This window comes from Octopus bimaculoides, chromosome 1 (assembly GCF_046866305.1).
Source record: "Octopus bimaculoides isolate indiv1 chromosome 1, ASM4686630v1, whole genome shotgun sequence".
Lineage (NCBI taxonomy): Eukaryota > Metazoa > Mollusca > Cephalopoda > Octopoda > Octopodidae > Octopus > Octopus bimaculoides.
Window position 1 is genome coordinate 188412227 of NC_142928.1, and position 24348 is coordinate 188436574.

General features: G+C 38.9%; 1 protein-coding gene across 1 annotated transcript in view; it reads right to left on the reverse strand.

The window, feature by feature from the left end:
• Positions 1 to 2771: 2771 nt before the first annotated feature.
• The window catches only part of LOC106883861 (actin-related protein 8), a 26217-nt gene continuing 4640 nt past the window's right edge, over positions 2772 to 24348 (reverse strand). Inside the window, exons 2-13 of the mRNA XM_014934999.3 lie at positions 23410 to 23819; positions 22405 to 22575; positions 21301 to 21411; positions 19080 to 19184; positions 16329 to 16502; positions 15302 to 15412; positions 11650 to 11765; positions 10360 to 10513; positions 8539 to 8778; positions 6641 to 6914; positions 4493 to 4656; positions 2772 to 3031 (exon numbers count right to left, since the gene is read on the reverse strand). Coding sequence (XP_014790485.3) covers positions 2888 to 3031; positions 4493 to 4656; positions 6641 to 6914; positions 8539 to 8778; positions 10360 to 10513; positions 11650 to 11765; positions 15302 to 15412; positions 16329 to 16502; positions 19080 to 19184; positions 21301 to 21411; positions 22405 to 22575; positions 23410 to 23819 — 2174 coding nt within the window. The 3' untranslated portion in view covers positions 2772 to 2887. The remainder of the gene's footprint in view (positions 3032 to 4492; positions 4657 to 6640; positions 6915 to 8538; positions 8779 to 10359; positions 10514 to 11649; positions 11766 to 15301; positions 15413 to 16328; positions 16503 to 19079; positions 19185 to 21300; positions 21412 to 22404; positions 22576 to 23409; positions 23820 to 24348) is intronic.

Here is a 24348-nt window from a genome sequence, read left to right on the forward strand (position 1 = left end):
AAATTGACGTGCAAGTGGCTGAGCACTCCACAGACACGTGTACCCTTAACGTAGTTCTCGAGGATATTCAGCGTGACAAGGCTGACCCTTTGAATTACAGGCACAACAGAAACAAGGAGTAAGAGTGAGAGAAAGTTGTGGTGAAAGAATACAGCAGGGTTCACCACCATCCTCTGCCGGAACCTCGTGGAGCTTTAGGTGTTTTCGCTCAATAAACACTCACAACGCCCGGTCTGGGAATCGAAACCGTGAGTCCATTGCCCTAACTACTGGGCCATTGCGCCTCCACCCAATCATAGAAACTATGTTAAAACAGATTTGAGCCTGGTGCAGCTCTCCAGCTTACAAGTTCCAGTCAAACTGTCTAACCCATGCCAGCATGGAAAATGGATGCTAAATGATGATGATATGAACCTGAACAATTATTTTATAATTGTTAAATATTTTCTTAGTGAGAATTTGTCATTTCCTCAAAATTGCAAAGATGGAAATAATTTGACTCTCTCCGAAGAGCTTTGGCTTAAAAATCAATGGTCGACATAACCATGTGTATGTGCGTGTGAGAGGAAGGGGCAGAAGTGATATGGGAACAAGAAAATGTGTACGTGACAGAGAAATATGATGAGATCAAGAAAATGACATAGCAAATAAAGGGAGGGAGAAGTTTTTCTTACTACCACTCCACATTCCTCCTACTCTCTCGACTCCTACCACTTTCAACTGTCATTACACAGGCAAAAAGCCAAGTTCAAACTTATATAAGTAGTAAGATAAACAGTGGAGAATTGGTTAGATAGAATGCTTATTTGTTTTGGCTACTCAAATCCCACTAAGGTCAGCTTTGCCTTTCATCCTTCTGAGATCAATAAAGTGTTAATCCAGGTAGAGGATTGGTAGAATTGTTGGAGCATTAGAGGAGACTGTTTTGTGATAGCTCACATTGTGCTTGGGAGTACCTCAGTTAATGCTCAGTTAGGCAGTGGGAACAGATAAGCCTACAACCAGCATAAATAGGCTGGTAACAGTATACTGAGATTTCATATACCAGTAAATCAAAAGTGACTGTGTATATGTGTGTATAAACAGTTTGGCTGCTTGTTTCTCTGGAGACTGTCAGAATGATGTGGACACCTCTGATGAAAACCCAATAAGGTTTGAAAATCGATTAAGGTTGTTCTTCATTTTCTCAGTCTGCAGAGAAGTAGCTAAAATTTGCCGTTTATAATTATACCACACGTTACATATTTATTATATCATACCTTGATACTATAGGGACTAGGATCCCTGTTGACAGGCCACTGGTATTTACAGAGTGTTAAACACTTTCAGTATGCAAATTAGGGACCCCTTCATAGAGTAACTGCTGCATTTGTTCAGTATATAAACAGTTTGACTGCTTGTTTCTCTGGTGATTGTCAGAATGATGTGGAAGCCTCTGATGAAAACCCAATAAGGCTTGAAAATGATTAAGGTTGTTCATTTTTTTTTCAGTCTGCAGAGAAATAGCTAAAATTTGCCCTGTTTATAATAATACCATGTTACGCACACACACACACATATATATATATGTATATATACCTAGACTTACTGTTAACAAAAGTTAGGGTGCATGGAGTTCAGCTATTCCCTAAATGAAAAAGTGCATTAAATACTACAAAACATACACATAGGATAGACACCAGAACCCTAACACTTCATCAGTTATCGACCGAAAAATATTAATACCTAGTTTCATGCCTTTAATGATACGATTAGGGACTTCATATATCGGTGGTACCCACTAAATTTGCAGAATATTAGAGCTTGAGCAAACAAAATCATACAGGGTTGACTTACAAAAGTAAACAACAGTAATTTGAAACAATAGACGAAGACCATAAATAAATAAATAAATATAGCTTTGGGGCCAAACACGAGAATGATGGATAAATGCCTGGGAGAAATTATTATATATATATATATATATATATATACACACACATCATCATCATCATCTAGAGTAGAAAATAATATTAGACTATTTTCTATAGTCAATATATGCTGAAGGCTCATAATTCAAGTTTCACTAAACAAACTTATTCAACCAGAGGTGAAAATTTTCCTTTTAATGTTTTAGTATCATTGTTTTCTACTGCGGGATGCTTTTCCTGTTGCCAATCCCTCACCTGTTTGTAAGCAAGGTATTTTGCCCCTTGGCCAGATATGTTCCACAGGAAATGAAGAACTCAGTTTGTATGATGGTAGTGCTCATCATCATCATACTCAGTTACAATTAATGCACAATGTCACCAAAAGGAGACAAAAATGCACACACACAACAGGCTTCTTTCAGTTTCCCTCTACCAAATCCACTCATAAGGCTTTGTTTGACCCAAGACTACTGTAGAAGACACTTTCCCAATGTGCCATGCATTGGGATTGAATCTGAATCCTTCAGACTGTGGATTAAAAGGTGGCGAGTTGGCAGAAAAGTTAGCACGCCGGGAGAAATGCTTAGAGGTATTTCGTCTGCTGCTACATTCGGAGTTCAAATTCCGCCAAGGCCAACTTTGCCTTTCATCTTTTCGGGGTCAATAAATTAAGTACCAGTTACGTACTGGGGTCAATGTAATCGACTTAATCCCTTTGTCTGTCCTTGTGGGAAATAAAGAAATAAGACTGTGGAACAAACTTCTTAACTACACAGCCATGTTTGTTTAGATAAGAAAAATGTGAAGCTTCATTTTAAATAAAATATTAAAACATACAAAAAGACTATTTGAAAAACAGGGTTGGTTTTTTTAAAATTTTTATTTTGACATGAGAAAATTTTACAAATAGTTATAAAAAAATAAAAAATTTATAACAATATGGTTTAAAGTGAGATTACTTTCCAATAGAACTAAATTTACCATATAAATGGTGCCCGTTCTCTTAGTATGCGTACACTCCATTGTTGCCATTCTTTTTGTCGGATCCAAAGTTCCTGTGTTGTATCTAAACAGGAGAGTACAGAAGCACCTTTCCAGGGTATTAAATTTGGTTCCATATCCTGACAATGGATAAAATTCTTCATATCAGCCATTATATTTACACAAGTATAACATGAACAAATTCAAGAAAAAATCTCAAAATAATAATAATAATAATAATGGCTTCAAATTTCGATACAAGGGTAGCAGGTTTTTTTGGGGTGGGGGTGGGGGTGGGGGAGTCGATTGCATCGATCCCAGTGTTTAACTGGTACTTAATTTATCAACCCTCGAAAGGATGAAAAGCAAAGTCGACCTCAGCGGAATTTGAACTCAGAATGTAGAGGCAGACGAAATACTGCTAAGCATTTTGCCTGGCGTGCAAACGAATTCTACCAGCTTGCCTCCTTAATAATAATAATAATAATAATAATAATAAAACTGAAACAAAAATGAAGTACATCAAGCCAACCAGATTCTCGAGTTCACTTCTTCAACTAAAAAGTAGATTTTAGTAATTTTTAGTAAATCTTTATAAGCAAGGTGAACAATGAGAATCAAACTGAAGACTTGCTAGGCAGCCTCTGCAAAGCAGGATGTGATGCACTGCAGGGCTCTTTCTGTGTGTGCAACAAGTGCAGCATCAGCTAGTTCTGGAATACTCTTTTACTTGATTCAGTCATTTGACCGTGGCCATGCTGAAGCACCGCTTTTAGTCGAGAAAATCGACCCCAGGACTTATTCTTTGTAAGCCTAGTACTTATTCTATCGGTCTCTTTTGCTGAACCGCTAAGTTACGGGCACGTAAACACACCAGCATCAGTTGTCAAGCGATGTTGGGGGGGACAAACACAGACACACATATACACATATATACGACAAGCTTCTTTCAGTTTCCGTCTACCAAATCCACTCACAAGGCTCTGGTTGGCTTGAGACTATAGTAGAAGACACTTGCCCAAGGTGCCACGCAGTGGGACTGAACCCAGAACCATGTGGTTGGTAAGCAAGCTACTTACCACACAGCCACTCCAGCACCTATTGCTAAGTTATTCAATATGAAATTCAGCAAAGTGTTGTTCTAGATGATTGAGAGGAAACATTACTTAGCAAACCAAAGGCCTGTGCCAATATCTAATGTCTGTTTTGGAATGGTTTCTACAGCTGGATGCCCTTCCTAATGCTAACTTTACAGAGCGTATTGGGTGCTTCCTATGTGGCACCAGCAGCGGTGACGACATCTCAAGTAACTTGCAGGACAAGACCCTTCAACTGGGGGTGGTATTATGAAGGGATAGAAAAGGGGTCTCGCATTAGAGGAGAAATATGGTTACCTCAGGTAAGGAGAAAGTGAGAGGGAAGAGAGAAAGATGGTGAAGATATGACAGGCAGGGGTCATACACCCAAATTATAGGGAGGTGCGTTGAGTGAAATGGACTGAGGCTTGGTGAGTGGGTGAGCAAGTTCACAAGATTTCTAAAGGATAGTGGGAGCTAGAGTAAGGGATGTCATGGAGAAAAAAAAATGGAAATTCTTCATACCTTAGCTCTAGTAATAACATCCATTCCTTCCAAAGTATACCTGAATTGAACAGGCATTTGGGACCACAAACGATGTTGAATCCAGCCTTGGACACCACGTATGTTTAACCCTCCTCCAATTACAAGAATACAGCTATACATTTTCTTTTTAATTTCATCATTACCTGAAATGAAATGAAATAATTTCAAAATAAATATTCATGAACATAGCAAAGCTGAGTTTACTGGAAACTGAAAATTTGTGTACAAAAGATATTTCTGAGTCAGATGGCATCATGGGTAATTTGAGTATAACAGCAACTTTTTCCATGACCAACCAGTCCAAATAGAAGCCTGAATAATGTGATATTAAATTCTTTTTTTATATATCTTTTTTTTTATACACCTTTGGCACCCGTGCCAGTGGAGCGCTAACAGCACCATCCAAACGGGATCACTGCCAGAGCAGTGGTCTGGCTTCCATGCCGGTAACACATAAAAAGCACCATTTGAGCATGATCGTTACCAGCGTCGCCTTACTGGCACTTGTGCCAGTGGCATGTGAACAAAACATTCGAGCAGGGTCATTACCAGCGCTGCTGGACTGATTCCTGTGCAGGTGGCACATAAAAACACCATTTGAGCTTACCCATTGTCAGTACCGCCAGACTGGCCCTCATGCTGGTGGCACGTAAAAGCGCCCACTACACTCTTGGAGTGGTTGACGTTAGGAAAGGCATCCAGTTGTAGAAACTCTGCCAGATCAGATTGGAGCCTGGTGCAGCCATCTGGTTCGCCAGTCCTCAGTCAAAATCGTCCAACCCATGCTTGCACAGAAAGCGGACGTTAAACAATGATGATGATGACTTTTTATATAATATTTTTATATATCTTTATATAATATTTCTATATACCTTTATATAGTCGAAGCTGAACAAGATCCCATAGTACCATGATGGTAGTTCCTACTTCTGAATGTATAAAGAATTTTAAGAAAAATTAACCCTTCTGATTCCAACTCCTCTGAAAGAGCTTTTACAAATGCTGCAGAGCTGACATTGCCTTTGATCCTTTGAGGACTGATAAAATAAGTAACAGTTGAACTCAGGGCTTCAAGTAACTGACTATCCCATATCCCCAAAATTTCAGGCCTTGTGCCTACAGCAGAAAGGATTACTATTATTATTATTGCAATTTTAATGTAATTTACTTGTGATATTAGTTACGTAAACCTTTATGAGTTCAAATCTTGCTGTGGCCAACTTTATCTTCATACTTTTAGAGTTTTATAATTTCTCAAGTCAAATACAGGAGTTGATCTATACTTTAATAATGTACCCTAAACCATTATAGTATTTGTAGATTATTATTATTATTTTTTTTAATTAGTTTGAAATTGTTGTGCATAGGCTCAGGTGCACTACAACACATCAAAGGTGCAATGTACAGTACATAGAATTATGTACAAAAGTCAGGAAAGTGAACAATGTATGAGTCATGATATACATGTGTGCATATGTATGGAGGGGGTGGATATCAGGTGTAGTGTTGGTGAATTTCAGGAAGCATGGAGATTTTAAAGGATGCAATGTCTCTGCATCTAACAACTGATGCAGATAGTTTGTTCCATGCTTCAGCAACTCAGAGTGTGAAAAAATGTTTCCAAAAGTCATGTGCTGTTTTCTGGCTTTGGAGGCATGCCTTTGAGTGTTAGACACATGGAGCTCAAAAAGGTGCTCAAGGTGGTTGTTGGTGTGATGGCTAACAGTTTTGTGGGTGTTTACTAAATCAGTTGCCAGACATCGGAGCTTCAGTGTATCTATACCCAGGGAAGCAAGGTGTTCAGAGTATGGTAGATGCCTGATGGCGGGTATTCGCTTGGTTGCACATCTCTGAACAGTTCCCAGGAAGTCAATGTCCTGAGCAAGATAAGGGTTCCAGCCTGGTGATGCAAATTCCAAGTGTGGCCGCACCATAGCCATATACAGCCTTAAATAGATAGCTGGAGAGCAGCTGACAACGGTCTTGCTGAGTGATGCAACCACACCATCTCAAAAGAATATTCTTAACCAACAAGCCAAACCTGCAACTATAAAATCTATAAAACAGAATTAAACCGATGGAAATTGGATGACATTTTACTGACTTGTGGAACAAAGAGTAACTCACTGAGTTTATTAATGCTGTGTAAAATAGCTTGGTCAATGCCCATAAGTTGTAATAAAGGTCCAGTGTCTTGAGGTTCCTCCTCTTCCAAATCTAGTTTCCTCTCTCCTTTATAAGTGTCATTTCCAGAGAAATTGTCCGGACCATCATACGAGTCTTCATCGACCAGCTGTGGATGGCTCAGATTAGTGTCTTCGTACTGACTAAACGAGGTGTCCAGCTGGTTTAAACTTGCTTCAACATTCTCCTTCTTCCGAGCTGCATTCAAACGAGCAGCCTGTAGAATAAACAAGGAGAAAATTTTCAGTTTTCAAATAAGGACTTAGAGAACAAAGAAAAGCAATCAATGGTTTGAAAATATATACACACATGTGAATGGGTGCGTATGTACAAGTGTGTGTATATATATCTGATTTGTGTGCATATAGATATATACACATCATCATTTAATGTTCATTTTCCATGCTGGTAATGGTTGGATGGCTTGACAGGAGCTGGAAAGCCAGAGGACTGCACCAAGCTCCACCCTGTTTTGGCATGGTTTTTACAGCTGGATGCCCTTCCTAATGCAAACCACTTTACAGAGTGGACTGGTCCTTTTCACATGGTACCAGTACCAGTGAGGTCTGTTTTGGCATAGTTTTTATGGCTGGACGTATAAGTACATGAAGTCTAATTTTGCTCAATCATATCAAGTGGTCACTGAAAAAAATGTTAGTCAAAGGCTAAAACTATGCGCCCTTCCCCTCCATTGGTCAGTTGAAGATTTAGCAGTGTCATGTGACAGTTAGCTGGTGCTGGCTGCTGGAGCCTACTGGTGAGTATTTAAAGGGAAATGTGACAGGATGGTCATTCGCCCGCCGACATTTGTTGAAGTTGCATCACAGAAACCAAAGAACAAAAGAAAAAAGGAGAAAAAAGAAATGTATACAACACCAGAGCTGAAGACACCTTCAAAAGGGGAAGGTGCCACGTTGAAAACAGTAGAGGAGTAGGGGCCAGTATCGGACGTGGTTCCTCCTGATGATATCTTTAGCCACTGGATCCTATAAAGGAGCCGATGAGGTAGCAAACCACGAAACGTGGTTGGAATTCCGACTTAAAAATAAAGTAAAAGTTTAACCCTTTTGATACTAATCAACCTAGTTCTATGATACAAATTCCCTGCCAAGAGAATTCTAAATAAATCTTGACAATCTTGCTTAAAGAACAGATGAGGGTTCTAAAAAAAAAAATTTTTTTTTTAAGTTATCATTTTAATTAATAGAAAATGTGTTGTGTATTTGTCCTTGTACCCAACATGAGTTGAGAAATGAAAAATTGAAAGAGAGGGAGAAATACAAACATCAACAAATTTGTACATTATTTACAATTGATGGATATTTGTCCTCATCTTGTTTGTTGTTAACACAATGTTTCGGCTGATATACCCTCCAGCCTTCATCAGGTGTCTTGGGAAAATTTCGAACCTGGGTTCTCGTTTCTAATGTAGTTTTCAATGTTAATATTATTATTATTATTGTTGTTATTCAGGTCACTGCCTGGAATCAAACTCAGAATTTTGGGGTTAGTAGCCTGCGCTCTTAACCACTACGCCATATGCTCGTGGGCATAGTGGTTAAGAGCGCGGGCTACTAACCCCAAGATTCTGAGTTCGATTCCAGGTAGTGACCTGAATAATAATAATAACAACATTGAAAACTACCTTAGGAATGAGAACCCAGGTTCGAAATTTCCCCAAGACACCTGATGAAGGCTGGAGGGTATATCAGCCGAAACATTGTGTTAACAACAAACAAGATGAGGACAAATATCCGTCAATTTTAAATAATGTAAATAATGTACATAATTCCTCATCTCTTAAATATAGAACTGTATTATCAACAAATTTGTTTCCTTACTTGTTGTTGCTGACTCTGGGTCTGTAACAGGTAAAAATCATCATGAGGGTCATCTGAATCTCCTTCATACCTTTGCTGTGTGTGACAAAGTTGGGAACCTTGCAGTGCCAACATATCGTTAAAAAACAAACTCAATGGTGCCAGAACACACTCATCTCCAAGTTTCACAGAATTATATTTGATGATCAAACTTTGTGGTTTTTTAATGTGTATGTTGTATTCATATACACCATCTTGTTGCTAAAATGGCAAAAGAAAAAAAAATTATAGACCAACATCATTTTAACATCTACTTTTCCATGCATGAGTTGGACAGAGTATACCGAGTCAGATTTTCTATGACCAGCTTCCCTTCTTGTTGTCAAACTTTACCCGTTTCCAAGAAAGATAATATATTTCCCAATGGCCAGACATTTTCATAGAATATTGAGAATTAATGACACTGCTAATATAACAGTGATACTCATTTACAACTATCACACATTGATAATGAGGACATTGACTAATGAGGAATCAGCTATCAAATGTCCATGTATTATGTTTTTGTCTAATTTTCAGTTTGTTATGTTTATGCCAAATTTTTTCTATTAAACCCATGAAATCATCATCATTAAACGTCTGCTTTCCACGCTGGCATATCATAAGTAGGACAGTTGATAGGAGCTGACCAGGTAGAAAAACTACCCTAGGCTACTGTATCTATTTTGGTAGGGGTTTTATGGCTGGATGCTCTTCTTAACACCAACCACTCTGCAGAGTAGACTCAGTGCTTTTTATGTAGCACCAGCACAGGCGAGGTTAGTTTTTGGCAAGGTTTTTACAGCTGGATGCCTTTCCAAACGCCAACCATGTTACAGTGTGGACTGGATGCTTTTAACATGGCACCAGCACTGGCAGGGTAACCAAGTAACTCAGGAGACAAGGAATTATGAGAGGGGCAGGGCCCATTTGAGGCGGGGAATTCATGTCATAGGATGAAAGGTTAGCGTGTGACAGGCAGAAGCAGGTGTCTTTCTACAACAGAGGGGTCATTAGAGGAGGTAATATTGGCTGCATGGTAAGAAGCTTGCTTCCCAACCACATAGTTCCAGTTCAGTCCCACAGCATGGCACCTTGGGCAAGTGACTTCTACTGTAGCTTCAAACTGACCAAAGCCTTGTGAGTGGATTTGGTAGACAGAAACTGAAAGAAGCCCGTCATATGTGTGTGTGTATCTGTGTGTGTGTGTCTCCGCATCACCACTTGACATCCGGTGTTGGTGTGTTTACATCCCCCGTAACCTAGCAGTTCAGCAAAAGAAACCAATAGAATACGCATCAGGCTTAAAAAAATAAGAACTGGGGACAATTCATTTGATTAAAAATTCAAGGCGGTGCTCCAGCATGGCCACAGTCTAATGACTGAAACAGGTAAAAGATAAAAGATATATGCATATATGTGTGTGTGTGTGTGTGTGTGTGTATTCTGTTGTGTCTGGGGAGAGTCATTCTCTTTTAGTGCCTTATAATTTAACACACTCACCAGTAAAATTTCCACTTATTTCTTTTTATTTTTCTAAAATTTCCATTGTGTCTTGAAACCTTTTCAATAGTTTTGACTCTTGCAAACCAAACCCAAAAACGAAATATATATATATATATAGGAAGTTTTGAAATAATTGTCTTCAATAAAGGACACCTTCATACATTACTAAATATAATCACTGCAGCTAGCAGCTATTATAGGTTTAAAGACAAATTGTATAAATTATACAAGAGGAAAGACATGTCAAAATGTCTTTCTTAGATCAACATAACTGAAAACTAAATAACAAAATGTTACCTGATCCATGTGACAATAAGTTTCTTTGAATTCCTGTATGAGCCTTGTGTCAACAATATCAGTTATTTTCAGGTGTTGGGGGTTGAATCCAGATTTTGTAAGTAACCACTGGAAGCACCTTGTAATATCACTGCCTCCATAGTCCATAACTATTCTAATTAGAGAAGAGAGATGAGGAAGAAAGGTAGTATTAATTGACTATATTGTGTTATACCAAACAAATATACATGAAAGTATACACATACATACACACACACACAAGGAGTAAATATTCGAAAGTGAATATTTATATAAGTATTATTATTGTTACTATTATCGGCAGTAAATATAAATAGTTGATAACGACGACAATAACATAGGTGGTTGCAGGCATTAAATAGCATTGTGTGTGCATAAGGGTCACTCTTATCATGTGTGCGTGTGTTTGTACGTGCATGCATGTGCTTGTGTACGCATGTGTGTGCTTGTGCATAAGGGTCGCTCTTATGTGTGCGTGTGCTTGTACGTGCATGTGTGCCTGTGCTTGTACGTGCATGCCTGTGCTTATGTGAGTGTGCATGTGCTTGTGTGCGCTCTGTCTTGACATTGCATGACAACTAAATGAATGTCGACATCATAAAAGCAGTGTCCATCGTTTCCAGTCTTCCATGAAAACATCTCTGGCTGTGGGAAACAGGTGAGGGTTGTGAACAGGAAAGGCATCCAGCTGTGGAAAATCTGCCTCCCACAAATTCTGTCTGACCCATGACAGCATAGAAGAGTGGAAGTCACCTTTTCTTTTTATGATGATAGAATGAGATTTTCAGGATAGCAGACTTATAAATTAATAGATTTGTAGTGAAGTGAAATAAGATTGAGTACTGAGAAAATTTTATTTGCCATTGAAACAAAAATAGTTCTTTTTGAAAAAATTGGTAGATTTTCCAATAGAAAGAGAAGGGAATAAAAGATATTTTGCTTGCCATGGAAACCAAAATAGTTCTTTTTGAATGAAAAGATTTCCAGATCTTCCAATAGAAAATACCCAACATTTTTAATTGATCATGGGTAGGTCATGTGGTATGTAGGACGTGATATGAACTAGGGTACCCTACGACCTTCTGATGGGACATAGGTATTTAACACTACCTATGTGATCTTTGCCTCACATATGGTATAATGTAGAAATATTACACCACTCATGTCAAAATTAATTAAGATATCGTATTGGGCCACTGGGATAAAACATAAAACAAGGCTCAAGAGTAAACATATTAAACAACCATGTTCTCTCAAGTAATACCTACTTACCTGGTATTTCTATGGGATAATCCATCTTCCACACAACAAACACTTGTCTTCTGATCTCCAACATCCAACACACAGGCACTACTTACACCAGCACCAAAAGTGGCACAAACAGATTCCTGGAAATAAATTAAGACAAAATTTTTTTTTGGTATCTAATACTAATGAGAGCATAAAGAACTTGCAATGTGTGCTGGTGCCATGTAAAGATCACCTGTGCTGGTGCCGTGTAAAAAGAGTACCCAATACACTCTGTAAAGGGGTTTGAGTGAGGAAGGGCATCTAGTTGTAGAACCCTTGCAAAAAGAGATAATTGGATCCTGGAGCAATTCTCCAGAGCCTGTCAGACCGTCCAACCCATGCCAGCATGGAAAATAGACTTTAAACGATGATGATGATAGTCTATAGGGGGCACTCTGAAAGGACTGCTTGACACCATTTACTCAAAGACAAAATTTTTTTCTCCGTGGGTCTTTTTACAGGTCAAATATGTCCAAAACATATTTGAGGACTACATCACATTTGTAAGTTTCCTTTTCTGTTTAGTCTATTGCTGGATGCCTTTCCTAGCACCAACCACTTTATAGAGAATGTATTGGAAGCATTTTAACATGGTACCAACACTAGAGAAAACTATCATGTTCATGACAAGATCAAAGTGTCGCCCTCAATCCCATATCTCCACTTGCTCAGCAACCAATTTACAGCAAGCACTGAGTGGGATTACAGTGGCACCAACAAAAACGAGGTAGGGTCCCATTGTATCCCATAAGATTAGATAGTCCATGTCACTTTATAGCATTCATTCAATCAGGATTAGTGGAGGTGTGTGGCTTAGTGTTTAGGATGTTAGACTCATGATCATAAGATTGTGGGTTCGATTCCTGGATTGAGTGACATGTTGTATTCTTGAGTAAAACACTTCATGGCTGGTAAAAATGAGTAATCCTGCAATGGATCAGTATCCCATCCAGGGAGGAATACATACAATAAATACACTGGAGAAACCAGAAAACTGGCCCCATGGTCCTTATGTAGTAATCTAGAGAGACCGATCATTCAGGATTACAGAAGTGAATAGAAAAGAAGATGAGTGAAGGAAGAAGAAACAGGATGAGCGGGGGGGGGGACAAAGGGGTGAAGGTAGAAACAGAGTCAATGGGAAGAGAAGCTAACAGAAGTGAAACTGAAGGACAGTAAAAAGTGGACAAATGGGGAGAATGAAAGGGGGATGTCAGTACTAATGAGCCCAAGAGAGGTGGGGTGTATATCAAAGCCAAAATGAAGATATTTCTTGGGATAAGGTCTGGAAAAGAATTTATTCGTGTCAAAGTTTGAAAAGCAATAGAAATGAGGTTAGCAGATTGGATTACTGATAACATAGACATGATAGGAAATTTCACTTCTACAACCAGAATGTTGTGCTCTTGAGCAAGATACTTAACTTTGTTGCTTACTCTTTTACTTGTTTCAGTCATTTGACTGCGGCCATGCTGGAGCACCGCCTTTAGTCGAACAAGTCAACCCCAGGACTTATTCTATCGGTCTCTTTTGCCGAACCGCTAAGTTACGGGGACGTAAACACACCAGCATCGGTTGTCAAGCGATGTTTGGGGGACAAACACAGACACACAAACATATATATATACATATATACGACGGGCTTCTTTCAGTTTCCGTCTACCAAATCCACTCACAAGGCTTTGGTCGGCCCGAGGCTATAGTAGCAGACACTAGCCCAAGGTGCCATGCAGTGGGACTGAACCCGGAACCATGTGGTTGGTAAGCAAGCTACTTACCACACACCCACTCCTATGCCTACACTTATTTACAATTCTATATTTCTGAGATGAGGAATTTATATTATGTTACATCAGTCAGAATAGTGTTCTCACCTTGATTTTTGCTTTCACTACGTTTCGGCTGTTGTATGTTCCAGCCTTCTTTCAACTGTCTTCTGATTCACCTTAATGCCTTTGCCTGAGATTGAACTCAGAACCTCTAGATGACTGCACTGCATTAACCAACACTTTTATCCACTTCACTATGCTTGTAGGCTGTAACTGAGTGAATTTTTAAGACATCCATGGATGTCTTATGTTGGCTCCATACCAACAAAATATACAATTCTTTGTGTATTATATAACAGGTTGTATTCTTATTTCACAATTGTTTACTCCCAGACAAGTCCTGATCAAGCTGAATATGATCAAGTGCACTCCAGCCATAACCATCCCTTCTTTCAGACATATTTTCGACTACATCATCTATGTACTTATCTTCATAGGCACTAAGGTGATATGAAGGAGATCAGACTGTTATTTCAAGCATGTTGAGCAACCTACATAACAGTTGGTATGGCAGCCCAGTAGTAAAAATTGAAGGATCAAGACACAAACCATCCAATCCATGGTGCCATTGAAAAAACAAATTATGATAAATTTATTTGAAGACAATAGCCACACACACAGGTATGTGGTTATGGAGTTTCATTCACAACAATGTGGTTTCAGGTTCAATCCAACTGCATGGCAAGTATCTTCCACTGGTGCCTTGAGCCAACCAATGCTTTTGAGTGGAAAAAAGTAGATGGAAACTAGGAAGCTTGTCATGTGTATCATCATTGTTTAACGTCCACTTTCCATGCTAGCATGGGTTGGACGGTTTGACTGAGGACTGGTGAGCCAGAAGCTGCACCAGGCTCAATCTGATTTGGCAGAGTTTCTACAGCTGGATGCCCTTCCTAACGCCAACCACTCCGAGAGTGTAGTGGGTGTTTTTGTTTGTACGTGTGCACATATGAGTGTCATTTCATATTCTAATTAACACTGTCCGAGAAAAAAAAAAAAGACATTTTGCAATTTCTCTTAAAAGTAAAAGGAGGAGGAAAAGCCAAATTGATCTCAGTGAGATCTGAATTTAGAACGTAAGGCATTGGAATAAATATTACATAGAACATATCACAGATACTTTTCATCATCATTTAACGTCTGTCTTTCATGCTGGTATGGGTTGAATAGTTTGAAAGGATCCAACAAGCCAGATGACTATGTCAGGTTCCTATGTCTGATCTGGCATGGCTTCTATGGATAGTTGCCCTTCCTAACATCAACCACTTAACAGAGTATATTAGGGGTACGAAGGCGACGAGCTGGGAGAATCGTTAGCACCCTGGGTGAATTACTTAGCAGTATTTCGTCTGCTGTTACATTCTGAGTTCAAATTCCACCGAGGTCGACTTTGCCTTTCATCCTCTCGGGGTCGATAAATTAAGTACCAGTTACACACTGGGGTCGATAAATTAAGTACCAGTTACACACTGGGGTCGATGTAATCGACTTAATCCCTTTGTCTGTCCTTGTTTGTCCCCTCTATGTTTAGCCCCTTGTGGACAATAAAGAAATAAGAATATATTAGGGGTATTTTTCATGACACCAGCACAAGGGAGAAAAAAAAAGAGACTGAGTGGGATTGTAGTAGAGAGTGATTTGGCTTTATGCCAGGTATTGAGAGAATAAGGTATGATAACAGGACAAGTACAGGTGTCTTGTTATAGAGGCAACACATGGTTGCCCAGCAAGTGTGGATGGGAGTAGCCAGGAAAATGATGATGGTAGTGACAAGGTGTCAGAGTGTAATCGCAGATTATACTTACTTGGTGAATAATAGCTGCAGAGAAACCGAGGTTGTTTAGAAGTATATTCATCAAGGCCTTCACGTGTTTATGAATATACACGTCTGGAATCAGTAATACAACTCTATAATCCTGGGGGGAAAAAAGAATAAAGAAATTAATTCAGTCAAAGCTGAAACTAATTAATTTATAACTACAGGCATGGCTGCATGGTTAAGAAGTTTGTTTGTCAACCACATGGCTTTGGGTTCAGTCTCACTAAGTGGCACTTTGCGTAAGTGACTTCTACTATCGATTTGGACTGACAAAAGCTTTGTGAATCATCATCATCATTTAACGTCCGCTTTCCATGCTAGCATGGGTTGGACGATTTGACTGAGGACTGGCGAACCAGATAGCTGCACCAGGCTCCAATCTGATCTGGCAGATACTTTGGGTTGGCCCAGGGCTATAATAGAAGACAATTGTCCATAGTGACATGCAGCAAAAGCACACAAATGGTAAGCAAGCTTCTAAACAGTCATGCTCTACGTATAAAATCCTGCTTTAACTAGTTCCTCCATCTAACCCATTCTATCATGGAGAATTAGACCTTAAACAATTAAACAAACAAATGAAATGATATAAAATATATCAAAGATTAACAGTCATGAAAAGTAGATTAAACAAACATTTAGCTTCTGGCATATTACCCAACAACAGACCAGTCTTATTTCTTTATTGCCCACAAGGGGCTAAACATAGAGGGGACAAACAAAGACAGACAAAGGGATTAAGTCCATTACATCGACCCAGTGCGTAACTGGTACTCAATTTATCGACCCCGAAAGGATGAAAGGCAAAGTCGACCTCGGCGGAATTTGAACTCAGAATTTAACAGCAGACGAAATACCGCTAAGGAATTCGCCCGGGGTGCTAACGTTTCTGCCAGCTCATCGCCTTAACAACAGACCAGTCTGCGCAACTTTCTAGGTTCTGGGACATTTTTAAAATTCACCCATAGACAAAAAACTTTCACAGAGTGAAAAGAAAAAAGAAAAAAACTTACACTTAAGTCTTTACGAGGAATTCCTAGTTTGGTTTCTAAAGCTGTCGCCCAAATAGTTTCAAGATCAGCCAGAACAGAAGAAAAAGTTCCACCTGGTCCTTTGTGTATGTTTAGTTGACTGTATCTGATTGGCCAATGTAAATTATAACAATCTGTCGTTCGAACATATAAAGCCTGGAAAGATAAAGGTTGAAGTTCACAGAGGAATTTAGGATTATTGGAGATTATTACAAAGCTGCAAAAATAGCAATTGAAAACCCATCATCACTGTCTTTAACATCTACTTTTCCATACTTGCATGGGTTAGATGGAGTGCATTGAGGCAGATTTCTTCAGCCAGATGCCATTCCAGTTGCCAACCTTCCAGTCCCCATTTGTTGACCCTTAAGCTGATTCAATATCCACATGTCCTTCAATCATTTCTTCTCAATCTATTCCCTAAACCACATCACTGGTATGATGACGGGTAATATTACACCTAGTCATACTCATTCCACCTTATACAACAGTCTGTATCTTTTAAATCTCTTTCATCAAAATGATTGGGTAATAAGGGATTATAACTGATCTGTTAGTGTCTGATACTCCCCTCCATTTACTCTCCCTAATTACACACCATCACTCCCTCATCCTCCTGTAAAGCCATCCATCACTCCCTCATCCTTCTGTAAAGCCATCCATCACTCCCTCATCCTCCTGTAAAGCCATCCATCACTCCCTCATCCTCCTGTAAAGCCAAACATTACTCCCTTTTCCTCAGGTTCTTCTTTCCTTGACACCCAGTCTTCCTATAACATTACCACTTGGAATAGCCATTACTCTCTCTTCCCTAACCCTAACCAGTTATCACCACCCTACCTTTTCCTTCCTCATAGTCACCACCCTTTTCCTCTAGATTAGGGGTTTTAAAACTGTGGTCCGCAAGGACAAGACAGGGGGTCTGTGGACAGCAAATACTTTTTATGGGCAATTTGATTTTATATATGTTTTTTAATCGAAATCTTTTAATTGACAATAAACCTATTTGTTAAATACTGTTAAATAAATAAATGTAAAAATATATGTTATTTTAAGCAAATATTTATGTATAAATTTCATAAGCATTTATAAGGGGGTCCCTAAGGTAAAGCCTGAAATATAAAGGGGTCCGCAAGTCAAAAAGTTTGAAAACCCCTGCTCTAGATGATGTTACTAAGATTCATCACACTCTTACCACTAACCATTTCTATGGCAACCCATCACATGTCCTCTCTCTCTTACCAAAGATGTGACAGATATCAGTGCTTCTCTCCCACTTCCATCTCACTACATTCTACCATTACCGTCCCATTGCTCCCTACCATTATTGTCTCTCTCTCAATTATCCCTGCCATTACTGTCTTTTCTTCCTTTACTCCTTATTGCACTGCCTTACCCCACCTCTTGCACTCCATTCTCCCTCTCACCTTCGTACATCTACTGCAATCACCCTCTCTTCATCTGATGTCATTGCTCTGAATGAACAGAGAAAACAGAGTGATGGGGGATCTCTTACTTTGTGGGGTACAATGCAACCTCAATGGAGATGATGTCAAGATAAAATGCACCCAATATATTCTAAAGTGCATGAGAAATAAATTGAGGTAACACAAGATCAAAGAGACCCTTCAGTCATGTCTTGTTACGGACATCACAGCCTCTTTAAATGCTGGTTTCACAATGAAATAACACCCAGTACACTCTGTAAAGTAGATGGCATTAGGGATGACACCCTGCTGTAGAAACCATGTCAAAAACAGAACATACAAGTGAAATACAGTTGTCTGACACTTTTAATAGGGCAGTAACTGTGAGTGGGAGCTCTCTTGAGAATGTAATGACCCATCCAACTATGCTAGCATGGAAAATGGATAAAGAACAATGATCATGATAGACACATACATACTCTTTTACTTGTTTCAGTCATTTGACTGCGGCCATGCTGGAGTCGAGCCTTTAGTCGAGCAAATCGACCCCTAGACTTATTCTTTGGATGCCTAGTACTTATTCTATCGGTCTCTTTTGCCGAACCGCTAAGTTACAGGGACATAAACACACCAGCATCGGTTGTCAAGCGATGTTGGGGGGACAAACACAGACATACAAACATATACACATACATACATATATATGCATATATACGACGGGCTTCTTTCAGTTTCCGTCTACCAAATCCACTCACAAGGCTTTGGTCAGCCCAAGGCTATAGTAGAAGACACTTGCCCAATGTGCCACGCAGTGGGAATGAACCCGGAACCATGTGGATGGTAAGCAAGCTACTTACCACACAGCCACTCCTGCGCCTATTGTAAATATATATGGATTGGATTCAGTCCACTGTAGGACGAAGGCATCAGCATGTTCTTCCCATCAACCACAGTCTGGTGTGGAGGCCATGAATTTGAGCTTGAGATCATACTAATTTGGTGAGCCTACTCTGCCACACTGGCTTCACATGGCTTGGCAGAAGTATGCAGTTTTTATACTCTTACCGAGAAGTAGTTAAGTCAATAACATCAACCCCAGTGCTGAGCTGGCATTTATTTTATCAACCTTGAAAGGATGAAAGCCAAAGTTGACCACAGAATGTAAGGCAGGACAAAATACTGCTAAGCATTTCACCTGATATATTATATGGGGCCAGGGGGGTAACTGGTGACAGCATTTAACTGCAGATTTCATGAGAGGACCTATATTGCATTTATAAAAATACATAAGTATGTCGTTGCTTACTTCTTCCCCAATCAAGAACTCAGGTTTATCAATTGTACTGGTCCAATTCAATGAAGAATGTGTATCAGTCCATTCGCCTAAAACACAGCTGTTGTAAGTTGCAAGCTGAAAAACAAAATAGAAGTATCATATTACCAGACAATCAACGGAAACAATGATAAAGACACAGGGAATTGTCAGTCAGAATAATGGTAGTCCGTTCGTTGCCAGTACCGCTGGACTGGCTCCTGTGCAGGTGGCACGTAAAATACACCATTTTGAGCGTGGCCGTTGCCAGTACCTCCTGACTGGCCTTTGTGCCGGTGGCACGTAATAGCACCCACTACACTCTCAGAGTGGTTGGCGTGAGGAAGGGCATCCAGCTGTAGAAACTGCCAAAACAGATTGGAGCCTGGTGTAGCTATCTGGTTCACCAGTCCTCAGTCAAATCGTCCAACCCATGCTAGCATGGAAAGCAGACGTTAAACGATGATGATGATGATAATGTAGGTGGCAAATTGGAATAGTCAACAGAACAGAGATCACTCTGTTATAAGCATTGAGGCCAGGTATCTAGTAAGAGGGAATGAGGAAGTTATCTCAAACCAGTCTTAACCCTTTCGTTACCAATTCAGCCACAGCTGGCTGAGAAATATTTTTGGCTCAAATGAGCAACCCATTGACATTTAGATGCTAATTTCAGCACAAATCTCATTAATACATTTGTGAAAACATGTGATTTCATTATGTAAATAGTTGAGTTAGAATATCCAACATTGTTTGACGTGGTATCTGAGCTATGCAAATTTTGAGAGATTTTTTCCCCACATTCTTTGGTGATTTTTGTTTTCAACTTTTAAAATGGATAACAGTTTCATGCTATCAAGCAGTGATTCTGAATTTGAGAGCTTTTCAACGGAAGATAAGGAGAAATCAAGCAAATGTAAGCCTATTTGAAGTGATCATTGCAGAAACAAACTGTTATGCAGAAAATAATCAAACTGAAAAAAAAAGATAGCTTTTGGTTTACCTGTAAATAGAGTCACTTTGAGACAAAAGTTATGCAATAGAATTGATTAAGAACCTTTTCTTCAATTGTGTTCCAGAAATCACATTAATATGTCAATAAATTAAAAAGTTTCAGTTGTTTAATGAAACCAGTCTAAATTCATGATTATTTAAAAATTTAATTGAAAGTCATTACTTAGATATATAGTAAAGAAAGGGTTAAAGGGTTAGGAAAAGGGTCAGAGATATAATAATTTCTCACTCAGGAATAGAAAAAAAAAAAAAGATAAAACTAATGTTTTGTTATTTCCATTATACTTCAGACTTCCAAAATAACAAAAGGTGCAAGTATGGGTTCGTGTAAGAAATTTGGTTTCCCAACCACATGATTCTGGGTGGGTTCGTTTGCACTGTATGGTACCTTGGGCAAGTGTGCTCTGCTACAGCCTCAGCTGACCAAAATCTTGTGAATGAATTTGGTAGATGGAAACTGAAAGAAACTCAATGTTTATATCTATCAGTGTGCGTGTGTGGTGTGTGTCAGTATCTCCTTGTCTTAACATCACATGATAGTTGTAAATGTGTGTGACCAACACGCCAGTAACATCCATTTCCAATCTTTCACAAAAACTTGTCAGAGAAATATTGGTGTTACTTTGGTATGCGATCTACATGTCATAAAACTGCTTTGGTATGCAATCTACACTTTATATTGTGATTTACAAGAAAAGTTACGAGAAAAAACTCTGTTGATCTATTTCTTACTTTTCTCGCTGTTCATTTGATTCATCAATAAAATTAGTAAACTTGTTTCAAATTTGCATCATTCTAATTTCTTTTTAATAATAATTGTATAAAATGTATAAAAAATTTAATTATCTATTTTTTACTCTTCTAGCTGATGTTCATTCGATTTGCCCATCGTTTTAATTTTTTTAAATAGATGTATAAAAATGTAATAATGTTTTATTTAAGCCATAATAAATAAATGAAACATGTAGCTCACATACTAAAGTAGAATTTGACTCTTGTAGATCATGTTGGTTACGTAGATCGCATTTCAAAATAGCACTGAAATATTTACCATGTTTGGAAACAGGCAAGAGTTGGCAACAGGAGGGCCATCTAGCTACAGAAAATATACTGCAACAAATTCCATATGGACCTTGGGAGTTTGGAAAATTGGATGCCAAAAGACTGAAGAGTATCAAAAGTTCTACGTCTATAGCATTACCTGTTTTTGGGAAGTTGCTGATCGATACTCTCCAAGATTATTTGGCCAGCTAAGTAATGCTTCCTCTGCTTGTTTCAACCCACGCCGCTGCTGTAGTTTGGCTTCAGCATGCTGAGAATAAAGGATTAGAAACACAGAAATAATATTCAATGTACAAGAGTTCAGTGCAGCAGTAATTCAATGAACTGGATTTATTTTGGGGACTCAAATAATATCAAATGAGGTTAGCCAAGCATTTTCCTTTGCATTTATCACTTTGTGACACGTCTTGACATGTTGTGCACTCTTTGTAAACAAGGGCTCTTTAAACAGTGCTTTTTGCTTTCAGTTCCCCACATAAAACATGTCCAGGCTGTCAGTTGTTCCATAGAATGGGAGATTATTACCTCACTCGGAAACAAGATGAAGTTAACCTTTTCGTTACTGTATTTATTTCGAGATGCTCTGTGTTTCTTTCAATGTTAAATACAACAAAGGATTTAGTAAAATAACTTAGTTATCATTAAGCTAGTGTTAGGAACATAAATTGTGACTAAGGTTTGGTGGAAGGTTTTAATTCAAAATCTATGAAAATAAGACATTTGTACTCAGAGCCAGAGGCAGTTTCAGCTGGGTTGGTAACGAAAGGGTTAAAGACAGGAAGCACATCTGACTGTAAGAAATCTCTGCTTCAATGTACTCACATCGGATCCAAGTGAGTATGGAAAAGCAAATATTAAAACATTGGCAATGATGATGATGATGATGATGAATCTGGAGGAAGGAGCAATGCACATGGCATCTGCAGGCCCTTTGAGGCTGGTGAGATTGATGCCATTAACCCTTTAGCATTCAGATTACTCTATCAAATTTAATGCTTATTCATTTGCATTGTTTTGAATTGATCTTGCATTACTTTGTAAGTTCAAGATTTTGATGACATGATTATAATGCCAACCAGGTTATAAGCTCTGCAGATGAATTGACCTGCATATCCTCTGCATCCCACTCCAATGGGATCATGCTTTGTTTGCCACCAACTGCTTTGGCATAGCTCCACCAGCACAGCATATTCCTTTCTCTTACTCTCATTATTATCAAAGAAAGAGAAACAAAACAATATACCTGACACTCTTTCTTAACTAGCCACGGATCTTCATATCTTTTCTGACCAGGAACCTTATGTCTGCGGGCAATACAGTGTGGTATTGAGACAGGAAGGGAATCTGATGCTCGTCCAATTCGAAGATTCTGTGATCCAGGGTGAATCACAATAATGTGATTTACTTGAATGGGCTGCAAAGGTAAAAATAACATGTAACACCATCAAGAGACTCAAACATCAACATCAAAATTTTTGGGGTCAATTAAACTCATCTTTGGAGGTGAAAAATATTTTATTAAGTAAGGAATGGCTGTGTGGTAAGTAGCTTGCTTACCAACCACATGGTTCCAGGTTCAGTCCCACTGAGTGGCACATTGGGCAAATGTCTTCTACTATAGCCTTGGGCTGACCAAAACCTTGTGAGTGGATTTGGCAGATGGAAACTGAAAGAAGCTAGTCGTATATATATATATATATATATATATATATATATATAAATATATCTATGTGTTTATGTTTGTTTGTCCTCACACCATTGCTTGACAACCAATGTTGGTGTGTTGACGTCCCCGTAGCTTAGCGGTTCAGCAAAAGAGGCCGATAGAAAAAGCACTAGGCTTACAAAGAATAAGTCCTGGGGTAGATTTGTTCGACTAAAGGCAGATCTCCAGCATGGCCACAGTCAAGAAGAATGAAACAAATAAAAGAATCGACAAATTTAAAAACACCCAGTACACCTTGTAAAGTAGTTGGCATTTGGAAGGGCATCTCGCCATAGAAACCATGCTAATGCAGACATTGGCGTATGCTGCAATCCTCCAACTTGTCAGATCCTGTCAAACCATCCAATTGATTCCAGAATGTTAGTTGTACATTAAATGAAGAAAATGACAATAAAAATGATATATGTGAGAGAGAGAGAGAGAGACACACATACACACACAAATTGAGCAACCTGTTCCTGGTTAATTACTTATTTTGTTAATGCTTACAAAAATATGTAATTCTAAAAGAAGTTTACTCACCTCAAGATATGGAAGAGATTGAGGATATAACCTCTTGCCTGCTGTAGGAGCCATCAGTGGCCTCTTTTGTAAAATTTCCCCAATTTTGCTGGCTGACTTAGGAAGAGGCTCAAGTTTTGGCTTGAGGCTATCTTTATCCAGTTCCCTTGCTGGATTGGAAGATGCTTCCTGTGAAGATTCCGGTTTGATAGAATCTTCCAAGGAATCTAAGCCTTTGCATCTTCGTCCTTCTGGGATGTAGTCGTTACTGCAACACTCATCATTGAAGTTGCAGTTTTTCTGTAACTTATTCAGGGTGGGTTTCTGTGGTGACAAGTCAAGACAAGGGAAGTCAGTCAGCTTGGAAGGTTCAAAAGAAGTACAGGGGTAACTGTTATCAGAATTCAGACAATCATTGAAGGGATCCAGTACTAGAAAATAAAATAAAAACAATTATTGCATGTATCTATATGTAACAGACCCATCACCAGACTTTGGTGCCTGGGCAGTGGTAATGGTGGTGGAGGGGAAGGCGGCGAAGTCAAAGGTATTGATGGTGGTGGCATGAGAAGTTTGAATGGTGTGTATATTTCAGTTGTCATGACAATGGTGGTACTGGCGATGGTGATGGTTGAAAACAATCAACAGAAAGAGAGAGAGAAAGAAAGGGGTTAGACAGATAAAAAAAAAATTGTACTGACCCCTGAATGGGAAGACAAAAAAATGTTATTTATCATGCACCTTTGCAAGAAGTTGCAATTTGACCAATTATATCATTTTGATAAAAATTGTTCATTACTTGAAAAATATTGGTCAAGTTTAATAAAATTTAATATGTACTCAATGCATGAAGTATCATTGTTGGGCCCAAGGCCCAATGAAGAGCCCTCCACAGGAGCTAGCTTAAAAGCTAGTTTGTACAGGCTTTGTCGATTCGATGGTGGGAGTGTGCTTATGTCT